Genomic DNA, 21,306 nt, shown 5'->3' on the forward strand with positions numbered 1-21,306 from the left:
GGCATGCAGGTTGGGAATGACAAATCCACGATCTCTCACTAATCTGCTAAACTAAGAGCATAAAACTTGAAAGTGGGGCATATAGGTCATTTTCCTAGTAATTAACAATTTCACAGAGATAAATGCATGATGGGGTCAGAGTCACTGGTGAGGTCAACAGGCTGCTGTGATTCTGCTTGATCAGTCCAACCTACGTGTGCAGAAAGGATGAGTCCGGAAGAGGCCTTGGGCCGTGGAGACCTCTAGAAAGTGTGTGAGCCGCTCGCTCCACAGCCTGCTGTGCAAGCTCCCCCCACGGCTTCCTCTGCTTGCCACCCCTTCCTTCCAGCACCCTCCCTCCTCACAACAGGAACAGCTCTAGGCCAGGACCACTCTTTGCTGGTTGAGCTGCCTAATTGGTCCCCAGATGCTTCCGAAGAACCAAGAAATTGGTCACCATGTCTTTGACAGGAGAGGGTTTAGCAGATGCAAAGGGAAAAGTCAGAATACGATTCTTGCCTGTGATGAAAGTCTGAACTGCCAGAAAAACAATATAAAAGATATTCTTTCTGTCACCCCATAGATTTGACACATGCAGAGGCTCAGATTCAAATATCCAGAAAAGAAAGTTAATCAGATCAACATAACTGTGAATCACAGAACCATCCAGGTTTCTCCCAGCTGGGCTCCAAGGCATCAATTCTCAGGTCTGTATTGGGAGAGAGCACCTTGCCTTCATTCTCCAGTCCTACCAGGACAGCTGATGGAAGCTCACAAGACTTTCTCACCTACAGGTCTCTATTGCATCCACCAATCTCCATGCTTCTCGCCTCAGGAGAATCGCCTGTACTAGGCAGGCCACCCCAGAACTGCTGTGAAGGGCCACAGTGCCCACCTGACAGCCCCCCAGCATGAGCATCCAAAATGAATTGAGCACCTTCTCTTGAAGATACACCCCAAGGACTAGTTACAAATACCTCCTCATGCACTGCCCATCCCCATCCAAAGGGTGCAGAATCCTCCCAAGGTCACCATCTATGCCCCAGACCCGTTTACCTCCCAGGGCAGCCCCTTGCTATGAGCCCTGGGGAGGGAGGTCAGGCTCAGCCATCAAGCCCGGGTTACCAGCAGAGCCAAGGTCAAAGAATTTGGAAGATTCAGCTTAAATTTCTTGAGACAGAAGAAAAGGTGCTTTTCTGCCTTTCTAGGGCACTGAGCTCAGCCAGGCCGCTGGGCTGCAGGACCTATGATGCCACCTGGCTTTCCACTCTCCACTCTTAGAAATGCCACCAAAATGTGGCTGCCTGTGCCTCTGAAATGGCAAAGTGATGATGTCCTGGGCTCCCCATCTCCTCCAGCTTCCAGTGAGTTTGCAACAAGTAGTTTGTGAAGTCAGGTCAGGTTCATGACAGCTCTAGATCAGGAACATCCACCAAAAGTCAGGAGGAGGGCGGGGCTGAGTAGGGAGCATGGAAAGTAACCACTTGGATTTACATATTTGTCCCCATAGGCCCTCCCAGGACAACCACAGGAGGTGACGGACAAGCAACAGGGACACAAGAACCCCCCAAAAGAGAAAAGTTCCAATTAGCCCAGAGAAATGAGAGCCTGTTCCCAGAGTCCCAATTAAATCAGAACCAATCAGTGCTTGCTCTGGTTCCGGCCATTCTGCTCAGGAAATAATGGGAAACAAGAGGGCCCCAGCCAGCAAGTGCAGTGTGGCAACCCTTTGAAGCCTGGAGAAATCACCCGTGCTATTGCAAGCATGCCTGGCAGCTGCTGCACCTGCGCCTTTAAGAACTCAGCCTGGGGCCTGGGTCTCCACTCAGACCCTGACACATGCCCAAGAGGGCACCTCCCTCCCACCCCCAAACAATGGGACAAAGAGGAGCGCTGTGGGACCAGGCTGGGTTGGTTTTAAACCTGTCTGCATTGATTCATCACTTGATCTGGCACTCTCTCACCCCCATTTCCACATCATCCATCACGGGTACCATAACCAAGAAACCCAATAAACACACAAAGGCACAGCTCTCCACTCTCAGAAGCCCTCAGAAAGGCTGTGTGAGTGCCCCAGCCCAGGCAATTAGCTGAGTCCAAAGGTTCGCAGAGCAGGTGGGCATTAGCAATCCTGTGCCTGGTGCTTTGCCTGCAGGTGTTTGGCGAGCAAGGTAAGTGGGGAAGGAGACACACAAGGGATGTTCTGATGTTCAGGCAGGGTGGGGATGATGACGGGGGACAGCTGGAATGAAGCTCATGATGGAGAAGAAGGAGCAACCACAGCCACCCCCCCACCTCCAACTTGTCCCCAAAGGACTGGGGCACCCCTCGTAAGAAGTTAGGGTCAAGGTGGTTTCTGGGGTCCATATGGGAAGCCTTGCTCTTGAAAGAATCTGAAACTTTGAAAGCCACAAGCAAAAGATAAAGGAAAACAGTCTTCTCTTCCCCAACTTTGGATTCCCTCCTGTTCAGCTTCCATGTACTCAGGCAACAGATGAGCCATGGACCCTTCAGCTTCCATGTACTCAGGCAACAGATGAGCCATGGACCCTCTAGACCCCTCTATTAACTCCCAGAGAAGATCGAGTCTCAAGCCAGTTCAGCACGTTTATTGCCATGTATTGCACACGTGCTCTCCTGGACTGAGGAGGGTCAGTGTGAGCACAGGGTACCCTGACACCCCCATCTGCACAGTCACCATCACTCTGTATCATCCTGAAGCACAGGTAGTAGAACACACAGTACTGTCCCACCCCGATTCCAACAGCTTCACCTCCTTCCAGGACCTACTAATGCTAGACCCCATTCCTGCCCCAGGGCCTGGCACTGAGACCCTGGAGGAAGACAGCCAAGCTAGGGGGCTTTGAGTTAATGACCTACATGGGTTCTGTACCAAGCTGAGTGCTGTGGGAGCTGGACTGAAATGAACCAAAGTATTTTCCAAATTCAGTCACTTCTCAGTTACCCTTGAGTGATTTGTCTATGGCAACCCAAATAATCCACACCTCAGAGCATGGGGCTGGATTGGATGCGTGTGTGTGGGTCTGTGTGTGTGTGTGTGTGTGTGTGTCTGAAAGAGGGAGAAAGAGAGAGAAAAGGAGACTATGAGTGCCAATGTCCCCAAAACTAAATATACCTGAGTGGTTATTAAGTGATTACCCACCATTTGGAACTCTCCCCATCTCTTCCCCCCACCATAGATACGGGTATCCAGTTGAACACAACTGGAAAATCATCAGGCCTAGCACTGGAGGTGGGGGTTCCCCCCAGATCGTTAGAAGAAGCCATTAGGCTCTTCTGTTCCTTTATGACCCCGAGCTGGAGGCAGGGACCTTTGCTGACTCGGCCCTGCCCCAGGAGGGCAGGAGGTAGAGGCCTCAAGAGCCTCAGGGCTTACCCTTGCAGGCCACGCTGTTCTCAGGCTCATAGCCAGGCTTACAGGTGCAGCGCCCGATGGGCACCATCCACTCCCCGTCCCCGTTGCAGTAGAGTTTGATGGGCACGTCCACTTCCTCTGCATTGGGGATGCAGGTGCCCCGAGCAATCACCAAAGATGTGCTTTCCGCCCCAGTCATGGTCTCTGGGAACACTGCAAAATTTTGCACAATGCTAGGACACTTTTTGAAGAAGACACGGACAGAAAGGAGAGACATACAGGCTCCATAATCCTGGAAAGCAAGATAAAAACCATTCCGCGTAAGAGGCCCAAAGCTCCTGACTTCTGTGTTGACCTTCATCAACCTTCCCCCGAAGTCCACCTGGGAGAAGCTCTCATCTGCAGCAATGGTGTCCACTTTGAGGTAAGGGGCTTCGGACCAGAAGGCCGACTTCTTGGTGGCAATGACAGAGTCAGTCTCATAGTAGTACAAGTTGAAGGTCTCCTTGCAGGAGCCTGGAACGTTGGGGAGGCTGCTGCAGTCCCTCACAGTGAAGCGCATCTCCGTGTAGATGCGATGGGCCCCCCGCCGGTTGATGAAGGTGGTGAGCAGCCAGTTGTTCTGGTTGGGCTCGAAGACATTGCACACCTGGTAGGTGCGGATGGTGTTCAGGTTTTCATCATAGCCACTGACTTCTTCCCACTGTACCAAGCAGGCCAGGCACACACATGAAAAACACAAAATAGAGAGTAAGAAGACAAGGAGAGGCAGAGTGGAGGAGAAGCCTGGCACTGAGGGGGCCTTACGAGCTCACCAGTCTGGCTGCTTGACTTGAGAAATGAATGCACCTAAGTTGAACTTGCTTTTAAAGGTCTCCTTATAAGCAGACTTCAGAAGACTTCTCTGCAGCCCACCCCAAAATATAACAGACTTCACCCTAGAAAGCCTCCCTTCATCTAACCCACAGCTCTCATTGTGACAATGACTCATTACATCCAAGGGACCACCTGCAGCTCTTAGCCCTGTGCAATGGTAGGCACTTTCATCTTCAATGCCACTGCCTCTGCTCGCAACAGTCACTCTGTGTATTACGGGTCTGACCACATGACACCCCCACCTGGGAAATTCTCATTTCTGAACCTAATTTCTTTATTGTGGTGAAACACTTTTATATCTCCAAAAAGCATATGAATATAAAGCTTTTCAGAATTGTTCAATAAACTTAGATTCACATAAACTTTTGTTTTATAACATCAATCTCTGAAAAAGTTAGACTGAAGTGGATAAGAGTAGAGATTCTAAGAGAGATCCTTAATGAAGCAAATTAAGCATCATTGTGCACACACGTCAAACAAAGATATGATGGAAGAGAATGCTGGAAGGGGTTACTTAGGGAATAAGGAAAGCTTCTTAATAAGGGAGAGACTATTGTGATTCATGTTGGAAAAGAGAGCTCTCATTTTTAGCAGTCCTGTAGATTGGAAGGAGAGGAGGAAAAATGCATTTAGTAAGTGATGTCTCTCAATAGTCTCAACAGTTCCCCATACAACTAGATTATCATCCTCAATTTACAGGTGAAAAGACATCATGCAATTCACCCGTGGTCCCATGGTCATAAAGGAGATGGGAAAGAGAGGAAATAGAAACTAGTGCTTTGAATGGCCAAAGAAATTCACCTAGTAACTTATTTCAGGTAATAAGGGAGGGGGTCCATAAAGACACAGCTTCCTTAATGAGCCACTCTGGGCCAGGGGTCAAAGAAGAGTTGCTGGGTCATTCTTTCTTCCTTGTGCCAGGAGAGGAAGCAGCTGTCCATACTGGGAAGCTCTCAGGACGCTGACCTCAAGAACTGGGGGTGTTCCCAGGAGGTTCCAATGTGTTTGCTAAAGAAGTAAATAACGGGCAGAAGAAATTCAACTTCTAAAGTGAAAAGAGAAAATAGGTCAAGGTCCTTGACTATTTAGCAGTGGTGACAAAAAAAAAAAACAAACAAGTGCCATTTCTTTAAATATTGTATTAATTGCTTATTATTCACAGTGTGGACTTGAAATATATAAATTAGAATTCTTTATTAAAAGAGCTAAAAGCTAATCAAGTGTACATGGGAAATATATCAGAATTTCTTCTTACACAGAATTAATTATCTGTAGGAGCAGGAGGGCAAAGCAAGGCTGTCCTTTAAACTTGTACCGGGGCTTCTGAAGACCAGGCATGCATGGTGCAGAGGAAAGATGGGTACGTGGAGAGCTGGTCCCACCCACCCAGGCCTGTACAGTGACCCCCATGGCCACTCCTTCTCCCCAGGCCCCTCCCACACTCTCAGGGGGCCCAGTTCCCTCTCTAGCTGGTGGGCTCCTTCTGGGATCCTCACACACAGCCAACTGCACCTAGACCTTGCTTCATTTCTTATTTAATTTCTAGATGTTGAGGAACCACTTTTTATTCCTTCTTTAGATTGTGTTATGTTCTATTTAAATGTGTTCATTAAAGTTATGTTCTGCTTGCCTGGTTTTTTGGAACCAGAGAGCAAATACATTAGGGAGAAGTCATCGCTGACAGTTGTTTCAGTTCAAATTGTCAGGCCTCTCTCCCATGGCTGTTTTGAAATTACATTTTCCCAGTTGACCCTACATGACTTCTGAGGGAAGGAAAGGATTTTTTTTTTTTTTTTTTTTTTGCTGTTCTGCAATTGTTTAAACACAGCAGGTCTCACGATCCATCAGTTCATTGGGCTGTATGAGGTCTCAGCACAAACATGGGGCTCCTTTGTCAACGCACAGGTGAAGCTTGAGGCCCCAATTAGGGTGGGGACCTTGACCCACCCAAGACTAATGCAGCTCTGCTGTGTGGGAGCAGGACAGGAAGCCCACCTTTGGGGGCTCACCTTAGCTCTGAGACTATCACCACCAGTACACCCTTAAACAGACAGAATGAGGATTTACGCTCCTGTGCAGCTGGGATATTGAGAACATTTGTCTTAGAAAATGACACTGATTGGTATTATAAGACCCGACAGAAGTAATTGTTTCAAACATTAACCTCTCTGAGCCTCAGTTTTCTCATCTGTAAAATGAGGAATCATACTGGGTGACCTGGAGTCATAAAAATCTACGGGTCTAATTGATTCCATCACAACTCCTAAGGGAGCAATCAAAGCAAATTAGGGGGAATACAGCTGTATATTCAAAGGGAAAGAGTAGAGAGAAATTGAGGGAAAGGAAAATAACTCCTCGTTGTTCAGGAAAAGGCCATGATGGAGTCTTTTTCTTTCCTTTTTTCATTCTTCTCCTGCCCGTGGGTGGTACGGGGGTTGAAATATAGCAATCAGAGGGGGCTGGAGGAGGCACAAGAGCTCTCCAAGTTAGTGGCAATTAGGATTGGGGGCCTTGAAAGAGAAGGTTTGGGGAAATCGAGATGAGGGTGGAATAGCATTCCCAGCAGGGAGGACAGACATTATTCTTTGTTTATGATACTTGGAATCAGTGTCATTGCTTTATAGTTCTACCTCATTCATCCATCAACGAAAAAAATATTTACTGAATGCCAACTTTATGCCAGGCATTCCATTAGCCACTGGGGATGCAGAAATATGAAGCTTATAATCTAGTGAGAGAAACAGAAATTAGACAAATGGTTATTAAAATAACTAAATTATTACAATTGTGTTAACTGCTGTGAGGAAACATTTCAGGATGCCAAGTGAGGGGGGGGTGTACTTGATATACAGAGGTCTGGCAGAGAAGACCCTCCAAGCTGAGAGGGACGGATGGATAGAAGTTAGCCAGGAAAAGTGTGCATCTGCTGGGGGCAGAGAGGGGCAGAGAAGGGGCGGAGCATCGAGGCCCAGGGACAGCAAGTGCAAAGGCCCTGTGGTGGGGAAAGTGTCCTGGCACCACTGAGGAATAAGAGTCATAAGAAGCTGGAGGTGGTAGGAAGGAGACTGGGGAGAGGATGAGTCTGGTAGAGAACTTCGAATTTCATCCTGAGGGTAACTAGAAGGTACTGATGAGTTTTAAGGAGGAAAATCAGGTGATCAGAGCTGAGTTTTTAAAAGATTCCTCTGATGCAAAGTAGAGACTGGGGTGGACGAGTGTATGAGCGGGACATGTACATCACTGTCCTAGTCCAGGTGAGAGATGATGGTGGGTTGGACCAGACCAGTGGACACTGAAAATATAGCTTGGTGCAGCAGAAGCCCTAGGCTCTCACCAGCCGAGGTGGGGGTGGGGGGTGGGCGGAGGGACAGAGGGAGGCTGCTTTAACCAGACCCAAGGGGCAGTGTGTTCCCTTAACACCCTTTCATACATCAGGCCTGCCTCCCCAGCCAGCCTTTGAGGTACCCTGTGTCCCCGGGCACACCGCTTCCCAGATCCTTAAAAAGGGGGAGTTTCACCAGTGTTGGATATATGACCCCATTGATATTCAGACCCAATTTCTTCTACCCAAGACCTGTGCTGGCTCCAGTCTCTGTGACGCATTCTCACTGCCTGTTCCAAAGTTAATTTCCTACTAAAGGTCTCCGTTCAGTGGCAGCTTCTCAGCCTCCACTTCTAGGCGTTTGACACACTGCCTCCTGTGTTCCTTTCTATAATTATCTCCTCCCAGTAAAACAACAAAACACAGTAATTTGCTTATCAGATTGGCACAAAATTAAAAAGATAAAGTATCAAGTCTCCATAAGAATGAAGAGAAAAGGCCACTCCCGAGCCTATTGGTGGCAGTGTAACTGGCGGAAGGTTTTAGATGTCAAATCAGTAGTTTCTCTCAACATTTAAAAGGTTGGCCACAACTCAGATCAGTGGGGAAAAGGTGAATCATTTTTTAAAATCATTGTAATAGCTGGGTAGCCATCTGGAAAAGAACACATACTTTTCATCCATATTTCCTACCTTACTCCAGAAAAAATTTCTCAGTGAATCAAAGATTTAAACATTAAAAATGAAACCATAAAAATACTAAAAGAAACTATGGAGACAATGTAAGTATAGTAATTATGACATGAAACTCAGGAGCCATAAATGAACAGATTGATCAATTCAGCTCCATACATTTTTAATTGGCATGACAGAAATGATGCAATGTAGCCATACTATGGAGTACTATTTGGAAGTAAAAAAAGAAGGAAGCACTGGTACATGCAACAGTCTCTAAAACCTGATGCCCAGTGAAAGAAGCCAGACACAAAAGACCACATATTGCAGGGTCCCATTTACATGAAATGTCCAGAAAAGACAAATCTATAGAGAGAAAAGTGTTAGTATTTCCCTGAGACCGTGGATGGGAAAGGAAAGTGACTGCAAATGGGCATGAAAAATCCTTTTGGGGGTGATGGAAATGTTCTAAAATGGGATTGTGGTGATGATTACACAATTCTGTAAATGTACTGAAAATCACTGAATTGTACACTTAAAATGAGTAAATTTTATGACATGTAACTAATAACTAACAGAGCTTTTTCTGAAAAACACTCTTTGTTTTCTGGTCCAGCCTACGCCTCAACCCCCAACAATGCTGGCCTGGTCTCTATTATCCACAGACAGTGTGCCCCTGGCAACTTCATGCCCAATTTGTCACCACAAGTTGCCATTTCTTCCAGGACAAAGTTCTTCCTATCTGGCCTCTTTCTTGCTTTCCGTGGCCATGCCCTAGGGCTAGCATTACCTCATGCCTGGACTCATGCCCCGGCTTGCTGTTTGGTCAGAGAGTAATGACAGCAGACCAGGCAAGAGACAGCCAGGCCTCAAGCCAGGGCCACTTCCTCTCCCGTCACTCAGAGACGGCGCCCAGTTTTGTCTCCTGATGTTGCTGCTAATGTTCTGAAACCTTTCTTCTACTCCATCCTCATCTCATCTCAACTCCTCCAAGACACAGAACCGGAGAATGACCGCCTGGCTGGAAGCCACTATAGGTCATGTTGACCCAGACCTTTTGTTGACACATGGGCATACTGAGGCCCAGAGACACGATAGTGGCCTGGAGTCAGGCAGCTGATGGGTGGCAGAGCCTAGCTCTCTCTGCAGCCTTTCCTTTGAGGGGCCTCAAGTCTTATTTCTCCCATGATGCCTTCCCAGCTTATATTCAGCTACCATCTTCCCAAATGCTTAAAGTATGGTTGAGCTATTCCACACAATTTAGCACTTGATAATACACTGCTTTGAACGATTCGTGAATTGCTTTGGTTTCCGCTACCAGGATGTGAGCTCCTTGAGGACAGGGAATTATGCTTTGACTAATTTATCAGTTCTGTCGACAGCGAAATAATTCTGTGCATTTAGCTTTGCAACACTGGTATTACATGATGACGTTTTTATTCAGCGATGTCTGGGACCAGTGAAATCCACAGGTTTCTTGGGGCTCTACCCTCACTCCCTTCTCCTCTCACCTTTTATCCTGGGTGATCTCAGCCACACACAAGGCTGCAACCACCATGCAGTACATCACTGACCTCTTCCCAGTGCCCAGACTTGTTTATCCAGCTGCCTGCTGGATATCTCCTGGTAACCTCCTAGAACTCACCTCCTTGCTCTGCAATCCTGCTGCAGTCCCACAAATCCAACCGCCACCCACCCTCCCCAACGTGGACTTGCCCCCTAGAACGCTGGACTGTGTTGGGACCTCCTGATATTCCCAGTGCCTAGCCCTCCATACATACTGACAAATTGAGGGAATGAGCAAGTTCCTGGTCTGTTCCTCAGCCCCTGGTCCTTGGCCGGGGACTTATGGCAGGTGCCACCAGGCTAACTTGTCCCTGGGAGAAGAAGAAACAAAGCAGCCTTGCACAACCAGCAGAATATTAACAACCTTTGAAAGGGCATTATTATTGACGCCAATGGACCACCTGTCCTTGAGATAAACATAATGAAGAAAACAATGACACCCATTAGAAAGTACTTGTTCAGGCTTTCAGATCAGGACTTTGATGTATGATAAAGACCCCGGTAGGTTCCTCCAAGATCTCGGTTCCTCAGACTGGCTTGTTGGAGTCAGAACCTGCAGGTCTGTTGCTCTAGAGTAGCCCCCGAGTGTCTGCTGGCATTTGCTGTCTGGCCGATTGTGTGCATATGTGTGTACAGAACACACTGTTCTCCTTCAAAACCACTGCCATGAACTCTACCCACTGGTCCATCGACACTGCCCTTCTAGAACAACCTTCAGAAACACTAACACAGTCTTTGTCCTCCAAGGGTGGGTTTGGATTTCGGAAACAGGCAAAGGTCCTCTGGAGCCCAATCTGATGAGTCAGATGGATGAGCAAGCTAAGAAACACTAGTTCTTGGTCAAAAGTGAAGAACCACTATAAAATGAAGTTAGGAAGAGGGATGATGCTACTTATGCCTCTGAAGACAGTTCCAAGCATGGAGTTCTGGAAAGATCTATGATCGCTGGCCCTTCCTTGGACCGCTGCACCTCCCTGGGCCGGCCCTGCCCCTCCCAGAGTGCCCAGTGGCTGCCGTGGTGTTTCATCATAGCAACTGCCGAGAATAAGTCCCCTCTACAGGGCCTGTCCAGGAGGGGGCGCTCCTCTGGACACTGCTATTTAAGATGAGGACGGAAATCATTGAAACTGGCATTTTGGCCTCTGTTAGTCTAACAAGAGGCTATTCTGGTTTGTTTCCAACCCAGTTTATTTAACTCTTTTTTTTTTTTTCCGGTACGCGGGCCTCTCACTGTTGTGGCCTCTCCCGTTACGGAGCACAGGCTCCGGACGCGCAGGCTCAGCAGCCATGGTTCACGGGCCCAGCCGCTCCGCGGCATGTGGGATCTTCCCGGACCGGGGCACGACCCCATGTCCCCTGCATCGGCAGGCGGACTCTCAACCACTGCGCCACCAGGGAAGCCCAAACTCATTTTTTAAATAAAGAATTGAGCACCTACTACATCCCCAAGTAGTGGTCTTAGGTGTTGGTGACAGAGCAGTGACTAAGAGACAAAGTCCTGCTCCCATGGGCCTGATAATCTAATGGAGCAAACCAGCAGATGAACAAGCAAACAAATTAATACTATAAAGTTGAACAGTGTTAAATACTACTGAGGAGCAGGTAAGGGGTTAGCGAGTGACAGCTGGCAGTGGGGTTGTCAGAGGTCTCCTTTTGGGTAGAGATCTGAATGACACTCAGGGGCCCCCAGCCTGGAGGGCACACGTGGAAGCAGCACCCCAGGCTCAGGGAAGAAGAACAGACTTCTCTGGAGCAAGAGTGTTGCCGGCATGTTGCCGAGAAAGCCAGGGTGCCGGGGTGGCTGCCAAGCGGCATAGGGCAGGGGGAAAGTGGGAGGAGGGGAAGCAGGAGAGGTTGCCGGGGGCAGGCGGACCCCACCCTTGCCAGTTACAGCTCTGCAACCACACACAGCTTTCTGAGCTTCAGTTTCCTCATCTGCAAAACACTCTTTACCCTGCAGGGTGTCACGAGGGTTCAAAGATCATCACCTAGGTAAGAAATCACCTAGCACTGAGCCTGCAAGTAACAACCATTCACTAAGTAGCAACTATTATCATTACTATCAGCAGCAGCATCGCTGTTATGTTAACCTGGGCATCCTCCTCTGGCTGACGCATCAGGGTGTGGAAATCATCTCCTCCATTTTATTTTATTTTATTTTATTTTATTTATTTTTATTTACTTCTTAATAATTTTTTGCTGTACGCTGGCCTCTCACTGTTGTGGCCTCTCCCACTGCGGAGCACAGGCTCTGGATGCACAGGCTCAGTGGCCATGGCTCACGGGCCCAGCCGCTCCGCGGCATGTGGGATCTTCCCGGACCAGGGCACGAACCCGTGTCCCCTGCATCGGCCGGCAGACTCTCAACCACTGCGCCACCAGGGAACCCTTCTCCTCCATTTTAGATAAATAATCCTACCCTTCCGTCAGCAGAAAATGCAGGGACTAAAGGGCTGAACTCGGTCTCCTTACAGACCCAGAGGGACAGCCAGCAGCCTTCTCCCCATGCCTCCTGGAATCTCCAGGGCTGCCTCTGGGCAGGTTTCAGCATGGGCCCCCTTCCCTCAGCCAGGCAATCCCTGGGCCACTGTCAGCCACCAGACCACAAGGAGACAAAATTGGACACACATCACAGGCTTTGCTCCCATTCAGCTTGCATTTGGGCACAAACTTTTGTTTGAAGGAACCTGCTATTTTGCAAACAGTCACCATCACCACACCCCGTAGGACCCTAACTCCCATGGCACTGCTCAATCAGGGGAAATCCAAAGACCTGCTTTCAGGCTTCCAGTAAGAGATGGCTGCTCTCTGAACAAGAAGAGAAGCCCACTGAGGCCTGAGCCACACACTTCTTCACAGAGCCCACAGGAAGCCAGAGATTCTTCAGGACAGCAGATGGCTCGGGCAGGGCTGGAGCCACCACCGCCAATCAGCCTGGATCTCAAGAACACAGCTCCTGTGTAGACAGTAAACTAAGCCTGAAAGAGTTTGGATATTAGACAAGCTTGAGGGCTAATTAAAATGTAAAATGTGGTCCGTGGGGCATCAATTCCTACAAGCCCAGAGGGATCTACCATTTAGTACACCAACCAAGCAAGGCAGCCATGTACTCAGCGGCTCCCCCGAGGGCTGCAAGCCCCAGCTCACCTCCCAGTATGCTTCATTTACCTCCCTGATGGACTGGGCTGGGAGGACACGTTGGCCCCTGTTCATTACCATGGCCCTATGTGGTGTGCCAAGGAGCTGGGCCCCTGGCTTGGGGCAGCCACTGCTTCTGAGAGCCCAGAGCCTCGAAAGGGCACAAAGCAATGCATTTTCTAAAGGGTACATAAGATGCGGAAGAGCAGGGGATAGGGGGGACAGACACAATTAGAATATGGAAAGAATTAGAGTATGGAAAACATACTTATTGCTTCCCAAGGCAGTCTCTATAAACCTCCACAAAATCCTTCTGGAAACTTGGAGGGTGGAAAAATGCAAGAAATACTGTGTCGAGGTGGGAGTCAGAGAAATGGCCCCAAGCATAGCATACCCGGGTCGTTTGGAAGGAGATGTTTGTGCTGAGCAACAAAGGGCTGGGATGAAGAAGCACCGCTGTCACCCTGCCTAACCCTGAACCCCAGAGGTCACGGTGACCCCTGGCTTAGCTCAGGAGTTCAATGCACAGACTCTGGAGTCAGCCAGACCCAGCCCTGTGACCATGAACATGTCTTTAAACCTCCCTGAGCCTCGGTTTCCTTCTCTAACACAGGGATACTCAGGGTACCCACCTCCCCAGATGGCTGTGAGGATTCAACGTGGTAATGCGCCTGAAGTACTTCAACCTGAATAAGAGACCCCTGCAGTTGTGGCTATCAGCCCTCTGATCACCAGGCATTTTTCCTTGAAAGTCTTGCTCTCCCTCCGTGATGTGTATGATCTACGACTCTCTCCTGTCTGTCTAGTTGTCTGCACCTGTGTATCATCTTTGGCGTGTGCACGGGTGCATGTGTGTGCATACGTACATACATGTGTGCATGCATGCCTGGGTGTGCATGTGTGTGTATGTCACTGGGGGCGCTGGCTGTGGCCCAGGTGGGGCCTGTGTGCCCTCCCTTGGGTATATGCCCACCCATCAAATGCCGTATAAGCTCTAGTCAGCCCACTCCCAGCCAGGGAGCACCCCTCACTACACAGAGACACCATGGCTATGGGTCATGGGAGCCACATTAACAGCGGGCAAGGCCAGCCGGCCCGAGGTCCAGATGGCTTGCATCTCAGCATCCTGGCACATTTCACAGCTCAGTCTCTGTCAGCACGCCAGGAGAAACACTGAAGTCTTGTGCCTCGGGTGGGGGCTCCTTGTCCACAGCACCGGGGCCGCTGTAACTTCCACCAGGAAGCAGCATTTGGTACCAGGCCCTGCCTGGAGTGGGGTCCTCGGCCATTATGACAGCTGCTGCTGCTGTTGACACTGAAACAGTGACAAATTCATCCTTCTGACAAGATCCCTTTTAAATAATTCACAGGGAGCTGGGGATTAAGACACTGTTTCTCTCTGTCTCTGTTGAGATTTAAAACACCTCCAGCTGGGGTATTTAAAGAGCATATAATGGGCTGCCCCTCTTGGGTTTCCCCACCCCCTTTCCTCCTCTTTCCCATTTCCCAAACTCACCGCACCCCCCACCCCCCCGCCACCAACCAGCACTATAACAAGGAGGCCCAGAAAATAAGAAAGAAAAAAAAGGAGGGAACCAGTGCTTGGCTGGTCACTATGGCAACGGTGGCAGGGTATTCAGCTGTCATTATCCCAGCGCCTCACATGTGATTATCTTAAGCTGTCGGTTGAATGCAGTCCCCACTGCTGTCCAACAAGGCCTTGTCGAACAAGGCAGGGGCGGGAGCTGCGGGCCCCAGGCCCTACTGGCCTGGAACTGCTCTGCCTAGGCCTGGGCTCCATTGATGAGAAGCAGTTACCGCTGGGAGAGACTGATGACATTTTCCTTCAGTCTGGAGGGATTTCCGCTCGGCACGCATAGCCAAGGCCAGCACACTGGGTTACAGGCCAAGGAGATGCGCTCTTCATTCCATGAGTGCAGACGGTTTTGACTGAGTGTGGGCAGGCTGGCTGTGGCCAGCTGGAGCTGTCCTGGAGACAAGGGAGCAAGCCACGGGGGAGGAAGAGACTGGCCTTCCTAGAGGAGCTCCTGGCATCATTCCCATTCTCAGGGTGCAGGAAAATCAAATCTGATCTGGGAAGGGGACACACTCCCCTCCATCCTGTCCCCTCCCCAACTCTGGGAATGGGGTCACTGTGTGTGATCCACTTTGAGGGACTGTGGCTGCTGGAGCTTGGTCCTGGGAAGCCTGGGGAGGACTTTGATCTCGTGCTTTTGCCTCCTGGGCTTTGCTTCAGACTGCTTCTGGACTGAGGTTCCCAGGTCCACCAACTTTCTCTGAATGACACGATCACTGGTCACCCCCACTAGGCATCATCCCCCACTCGGCACCATCCCCCACTAGGCACCACTCCAGGTCCCTTGTCCCTTTCAAAACTCTGCTCCCAGAATAAGCCCATTTCTGTAGACGTGCTCAGGCCGGCACAGCCTGCAATGGGACCACCATCACCTGTGACTTGCACCTGCCTTTCCTGCACCTGCATCTTGTGGTCAGTCCCTATGAATACGTGGCCAGCCACACAGAAGTTCCCACCACCTGAGGCACTGCCCACCTGGGTCACCCCTGGCTTGTTTCTCACAGTGACCCATTTACACCTAAATGCAACTGTGGACCATTACCACTGACCATGTCAGTTTGAAGACAGAGCTCTCACTGAGCAAGATAAGGCTGAATCTTGACTGCAGCATCTTTCATGTGGTGTCCTTTGTGACACTGGGGAATGTGTCGGGCATGCCCCTCTCCACCAGGAAGAGTGGTGAGTGGGACAGTACGTATGGATTTGAGGGTGTGCCACGACTAGACGCCCCCCATTCTATTAGCAGGGGAGCACCTCAAATGCAGGAGGGGCTGGTTCAGCCGAACGGACACAGGGGCCACTGGATGGGAAACAGCAGCTCACCGAGGCCCCTCACATCTCTCCCTTCCCAGGAGTCCTCACTTCCTGAGCATTTGCCAAGGCCTGGGGGCGGGAGCTGACCACACGCTCCTCCATCACTATCTGGAACCAGCCATCCCCAGGGACCCCCTGTGTCCTCCTCTGGCTCCCTGACCAGGCCTCACCTGCCCTGGGAACAGGGCTGCTCCCTCAAGGCTCTCTACCCCCAAACCCTACCCATGACACAGCGCTTGCTCCACCCCTCCCCAAACAGCTTGCCTTAAAAAGCAATTCATGGGTGTTTAACATGTGTACATTTCACTGTCAAACCTACCCTTTCCCTTTGGAGAAAACTGGGAAACTTTTTCCTCTCCTTGCCCCCTGTTCTCTGGTTTCTCAACAGTGTATGGCTCAGCCTTCCTCACTCTCATCCAGGAGCAGAAGTTCAAGTACAGGAGGGAGCTCTGTGGTCAGACAGGCCTGGGGTCAGTCTCGGCAAAACCCCTGAGCAGTCCTGTGACTTCGGATCATTGCCCCGAGCCTCAGTGTCCGCTCTGTAAAATGGGAGAAATACCGCCTTGGCTCGCGGGGTCCTGGTGAGAATTCAGTGAAGTGATACAAGTGATGTTCAGTGCCTGGTACGTAGCTGGTAGTTAATTAACAGTAACTAGTAGTAGCAGTAGCTATCGCTATTCCTAATAAAAGTACTATGAGTAATAACAGGGTGCACCCTCTGATGGTATTCTCGCAAGAGCTACAACCTGACAGAAAGGCTGGAAATCTGATCTTGCAGCTCAGGGGCCCCTCACCCGTCAATTCCTACCCTCATCCCGTGCAAGTTAAGTCCCTCAGACAAGAATCACTGAGACCACCAGCACTAGTCAGGGCAAGTGGTACTGACTAAGCTTTGGTGTTTCCAAAGAAGGTAAACACAGTGTATGCTATCAAGCACTCTGTAAATAAGATCTTACATTACCCATGTGACAGAGGCCGAAGATGGGCTCAGAGAAGTTAAAGAACTCAGAGGAAAATGGAAATAAACCCACAGTATTAGACTGCAAATCCCGGGTTTGCTCCTTGATGCTACAGGAAGTACAGTGGGATTCAGGCCAAAGGATTCTTCTCCCTTGGGCCGTAGCTGGAGGTAAGGCCAAGGGTGCACCCCCAGGGCTTCCCTGTTCCCGCACAAGCTCAGCTTGTCCTTCCAGAGCCAGAAGATCCATGTCTTTTGCCCACCCTGACACCCCTTCTCCATCCGTTTTCCTCCTGTCCATCTTCTCCAGGCCTCTTATCTCTGCCTCACCTTCCTTCTAATGCTTCATCCTCCCCTGTAATATATGTCTTTCCTTCACCAGTGAGACCAGTGAGGAGCTGTGAGTTCAGGCTGTCAGGACAACGAGCCCCTGCGGACCCCCCTCAGCTGCATCCTGATGCCTGTGTCAGGAGCCCCGTTTCCTTCCAGGGCCCCGAGGGCCCCTCCAGCCTTCAACCTGAGAAAAGCTGTCACCAGGCAGATGGTCCTCAGCCTCACATGTTGGTGGGAGAAAGGTTTCCAGGGTTGGGACAAGAGGTGTGCCAGGGATTTGCCATCCTAGGGAAGGTTTTAGAGAAAAGACACCTCTCTGTCCGGACAAATGAGGGTTAAGCCTGCCTCTGAGAGGGGGAGGGGGGCTGGGTGACCTCTGGGGTTCCCTCCCAGAGTTTGCGGACAGAGATATCTCCTGCTCTGCTGATGAATGAGTCTGCAAGGCATTTCCAAGAGCAAGAAAATCAATCTGCCAGACAGTAAGGTTCTGGTAAACCACCACCACTCCCAAAGTCCTTTAACACAGCTAGTTGGAGAAGCATCTCTCTCCCCGTCAGTCTCTCTCTCCACTCCACCCACAGGCCTCCCCACAACACACATATACGCAGTCATACCCGATGTATTTCTGTTTCAGGAAGGGGGACCCCTTCCAGGGCCCAGGAGTGGACTCTTGTCTAACACTCGTAAATGAATTGTCCGAGGAGACACACGTACCGACAAAGCAAAAGACTTTATTGGGAAGGGGCGCCTGGGCGGAGAGCGGCAGGGTCAGGGAACCCAGGAGAACGGCTCTGCCGCGTGGCCGGCTGTCTCCAGCTCTATGGTAATGGGGTTAGTTTCCAGGTTGCCTCTGGCCAGTCATCTTGCTTGGCCCATATTTGGTCAGACTCAGTGTCCTTCCCATGGTGCGCGCATCTCTCAGCCAAGATAGATCCCAAAGCAAAGTATTCTGGGAGGTTAGAGCAGGACATAAGGACTGGCGTCTCCTCCCTCCTTTGGGCCGCTCCCGAATTCGCTGGTTAGTTTTCACGGCAGCACCGTGTCCCTTATCAGTACCTCTTGTTTTGGTGCAACTCCTGCAAGTGATTATCATCATGCCTGGCCAAGGCAGGCAGTTTCGGTCAACGGTTCCCTAGCATTTCTGCAACCAGTGCAATGATTAATATTCTACTCAATGTAATAATTCATATTCTAACCAATGACGCTGGTCATCTGTAACATTCTAGTCACCTCTCTGTCAAAGGCACACACGTGCCCACAGAGAAGAGCTCATATAAAAGCCCTGTGACAGACAGCAACCACACAAGACGAAACAGAGCAGAACTGTGCCCCTGTCCAGCCCACCTCTCCTCCCCCGGGATCCACGAGCTTCTTCGGCCAACCCACCCCAGGGCTGTCACACTTCCCAGAGCAGCGTCTGAACCCCGTGGAGCGCCTTCCACCTCCCCAGGGTCCTGCCCCCTTGGCTCTGTCCTGAGCCCCCAGGCCTTTTCTATCACTCTCTCTGTCAAGCAGGTGATTTTAAACTTCTATTCCTAAAAGACACATATTATATAAAAAAAAAGTTTTAAGTGCCTTGGGGTGTTTTTCTCCTCATTGTTTCATAAAAGTGACATTAATAGCCAGAGAAGAGCTCTGCTGAGTGCAATTACACAGGGTGTTTCAGGGATGAAGGCTGTTTGGAGCCTGCTAATGTTTCCTAATTACAGGCCTTTTGGTAGCAAGAGAAAAAGATAAAGAGTGGGTGGGAGGCCCAGGGTGGGAGCTCTGACTTGTCTCGGGGGTTTACCTGAAGAGGGCAGGGGAGGGGTGGGAGGGGGAAAGGGAGTAGGGAGGTCAGAGGCCCACCTGCTGGGAGGCAGGACCCCTCCCAGAGGAGGAAGCAGTACTAATTCCCGGGTAACAGCCCAGGGAAAGGATACCACCCATGTCCTGAACTGTGAGAAAAACCTTTTGGATACTGAACCTGATTTCAAGGAACCCCCAGCAACGCAAGCTGGGAGTTCCTTTGGAAGCCACCCTCTGGAGACACTGTAGCATTTCACTGGGAAAGAGGGTACAGCCTGGTTGTCAGCAGGAGAGCAGGCTGGATGTTATTAGCACTGGCGCTTTCTAGCCATGTGACCAGAGGCAATTTAACAGCTGTTCTGTGCCTCACTTTCCTCATCTGTAAAACGGGGCTGTTGTGAGGACTGATGCACGCCTGGCTGTAAAGCACATGGGGCCCGTGATACAGTGTTAGATTTCCTCTTTCTCTGCTGAGCACCTATTCAGTTCTCTGGTACCCACATCCCGATTCCTTCTGGGGAATTACTCCCTCCAGCCTGTCAGTCCAAGGCTTCTGGTGGGCTCAGCGCAACACAGGGTTGGAACACAGGACCTGGAAGTACCACTCGGTACTTCCTGGATGCAGGGACAGGATCAGGGCAGGCACGGGAGTCAAACTGATCCAGTCAGGCCCATTCAGGGCTAATTCCAGGGCTTCTGCTGGGGGGACCGGGAGGAAGTGCTTGCTCTTCCCCAGGGGACATGGATGGATGTGGTTGTAGGGGCGGGAGCCTCTGCAGACTTCTTATTACCAAGAGGAGGCCCAGCATGGAGCCAACACCAGGGGAGTAGAGAGAGGAAAAAGCGGGTGGGAAGAGAGAGAGAGATTGATCCTAAGGATCTGGACCAGCCACACATGAAGCCACAGCAGCCACTGGACCATTCATTTACCTGAGCCAAGACACCTTCCTTAAGATTGACTTACGCTTTGCTGTCCCTGGCCACCAGGAAGCCCTGACTGATGCAAAAGTGTGGCTGCCAGCAATCAGCAACCAGGTCCAACGCCCCCACGTCCCAGGCAGGGGTACCAGTCTGAGAAAGGATGACCAACTCTGTCCCGCTCTGCCTGCCTGCCACCGGCATGGCCGGAAATTCAAAAACCGTACAACTCCATTCACAGAATCATTTTGCCCAGAGTTAAATGTCTCTTGGATTTGCCTAATTTCGCTCAGGCTTTTCTGTCTTAATTAGCATGATTGAGTCATCAAAGGAAGAAAAGAGAAAATCCAGACCTCCAGAGGGTGAGTACTACGCTCACACTTCCTGCGTGTTTACCCAGGAAAACTTTTTACCGACATGGTTTCATATATGGAACAGTTCCCATCCTCACTCTGCTGAGCAGAGGAGGAAACCAGGACTGAAGGAGTCTGCATGACGGGCCCAAGATCACACAGCCAGGGAGCTGCCGAGCGGGAACGGGAGCCGGATTATTTGATGTCAAGGCCTGATGCCTTCACTGCTGCTCCATAAACTTCTCACCCATCAGACCAGCTAAATTTCAGTTGATTTTGCTTGGCCTTGGAACGCATGGGATGTAATTAGGGTGGATTTCTCTCCAGAGCGTGCTGTCCTTAACCCCAGGATGTGGGCAGCGGGCGAGGCTGCCTGGATCTGAGAGACAAGGAGACAGGAGGCTGCCAGGAGGGTCCCCACGTGGACAAGGAGGGCTGTGAGGGAGGAAGACCCCAATGCACCGCTCTCATGGGCATGCATCCCGTGTGGGGAGCTACTTTAGCAGACACAGGCATTCAAATGAAGGTTGTTCCCTTCACACTGGCCTCCCTGGAAGCTCTCTACTTAGTCCAATAATCCTCCCATCATTTAAGATTTTTCCAGAACTCTGGGAACTGCTTGCAGAGGCATAAGGTGAAATAAGCTCATTTAACTTCATACACACACACACACATCACATAGAAATACACACATATATCACATAGAAATACTCAGATGCACATATATACACAGACACACACACACATATATACATACATGTCCCTGGATACACACACATGCAAACACATATATCACACACATATATATATACACACACAGACGCACAGACACATACCTATACACACATGCACACACACATGGAGCCCAGGCACGCACACACCCAGCCTGCTCATCCTGAAGGCTCATCAGGCTTGGCTCCAGATTCCTTTTCCACCTTTCTTCTATCAACCTCCCCCACTTCCCATGATGAAGATTTGCCAATATTAAAGTAGAGAACAGAGCGTGTCATGGTCCGGGAAGGTGGTTTCAAAGGGCAGCACGGATGGAGTTGGAGTCTGGAAGCCCGCGGACTGCTCTTTGAAGATAACTCACGATCTGTAGATGGTCACACGG

The 21,306-nt window shown here is 50.2% G+C and overlaps 1 protein-coding gene across 2 annotated transcripts in view; it reads right to left on the reverse strand.

The window, feature by feature from the left end:
* EPHB1 (EPH receptor B1) overlaps positions 1-21,306 on the reverse strand; it is a gene marked incomplete at both ends in the record, with an annotated part of 429,185 nt that overhangs the window by 263,169 nt on the left and 144,710 nt on the right. For both annotated transcript variants that reach the window (XM_081234446.1, XM_081234445.1), the window contains one exon: positions 3,377-4,058. In XM_081234446.1, coding sequence (XP_081090572.1) covers positions 3,377-4,058 — 682 coding nt within the window. The remainder of the gene's footprint in view (positions 1-3,376; positions 4,059-21,306) is intronic.

This window comes from Mesoplodon bidens (genome assembly GCF_964165515.1).
Source record: "Mesoplodon bidens genome assembly, chromosome: 5".
NCBI lineage: Eukaryota > Metazoa > Chordata > Mammalia > Artiodactyla > Ziphiidae > Mesoplodon > Mesoplodon bidens.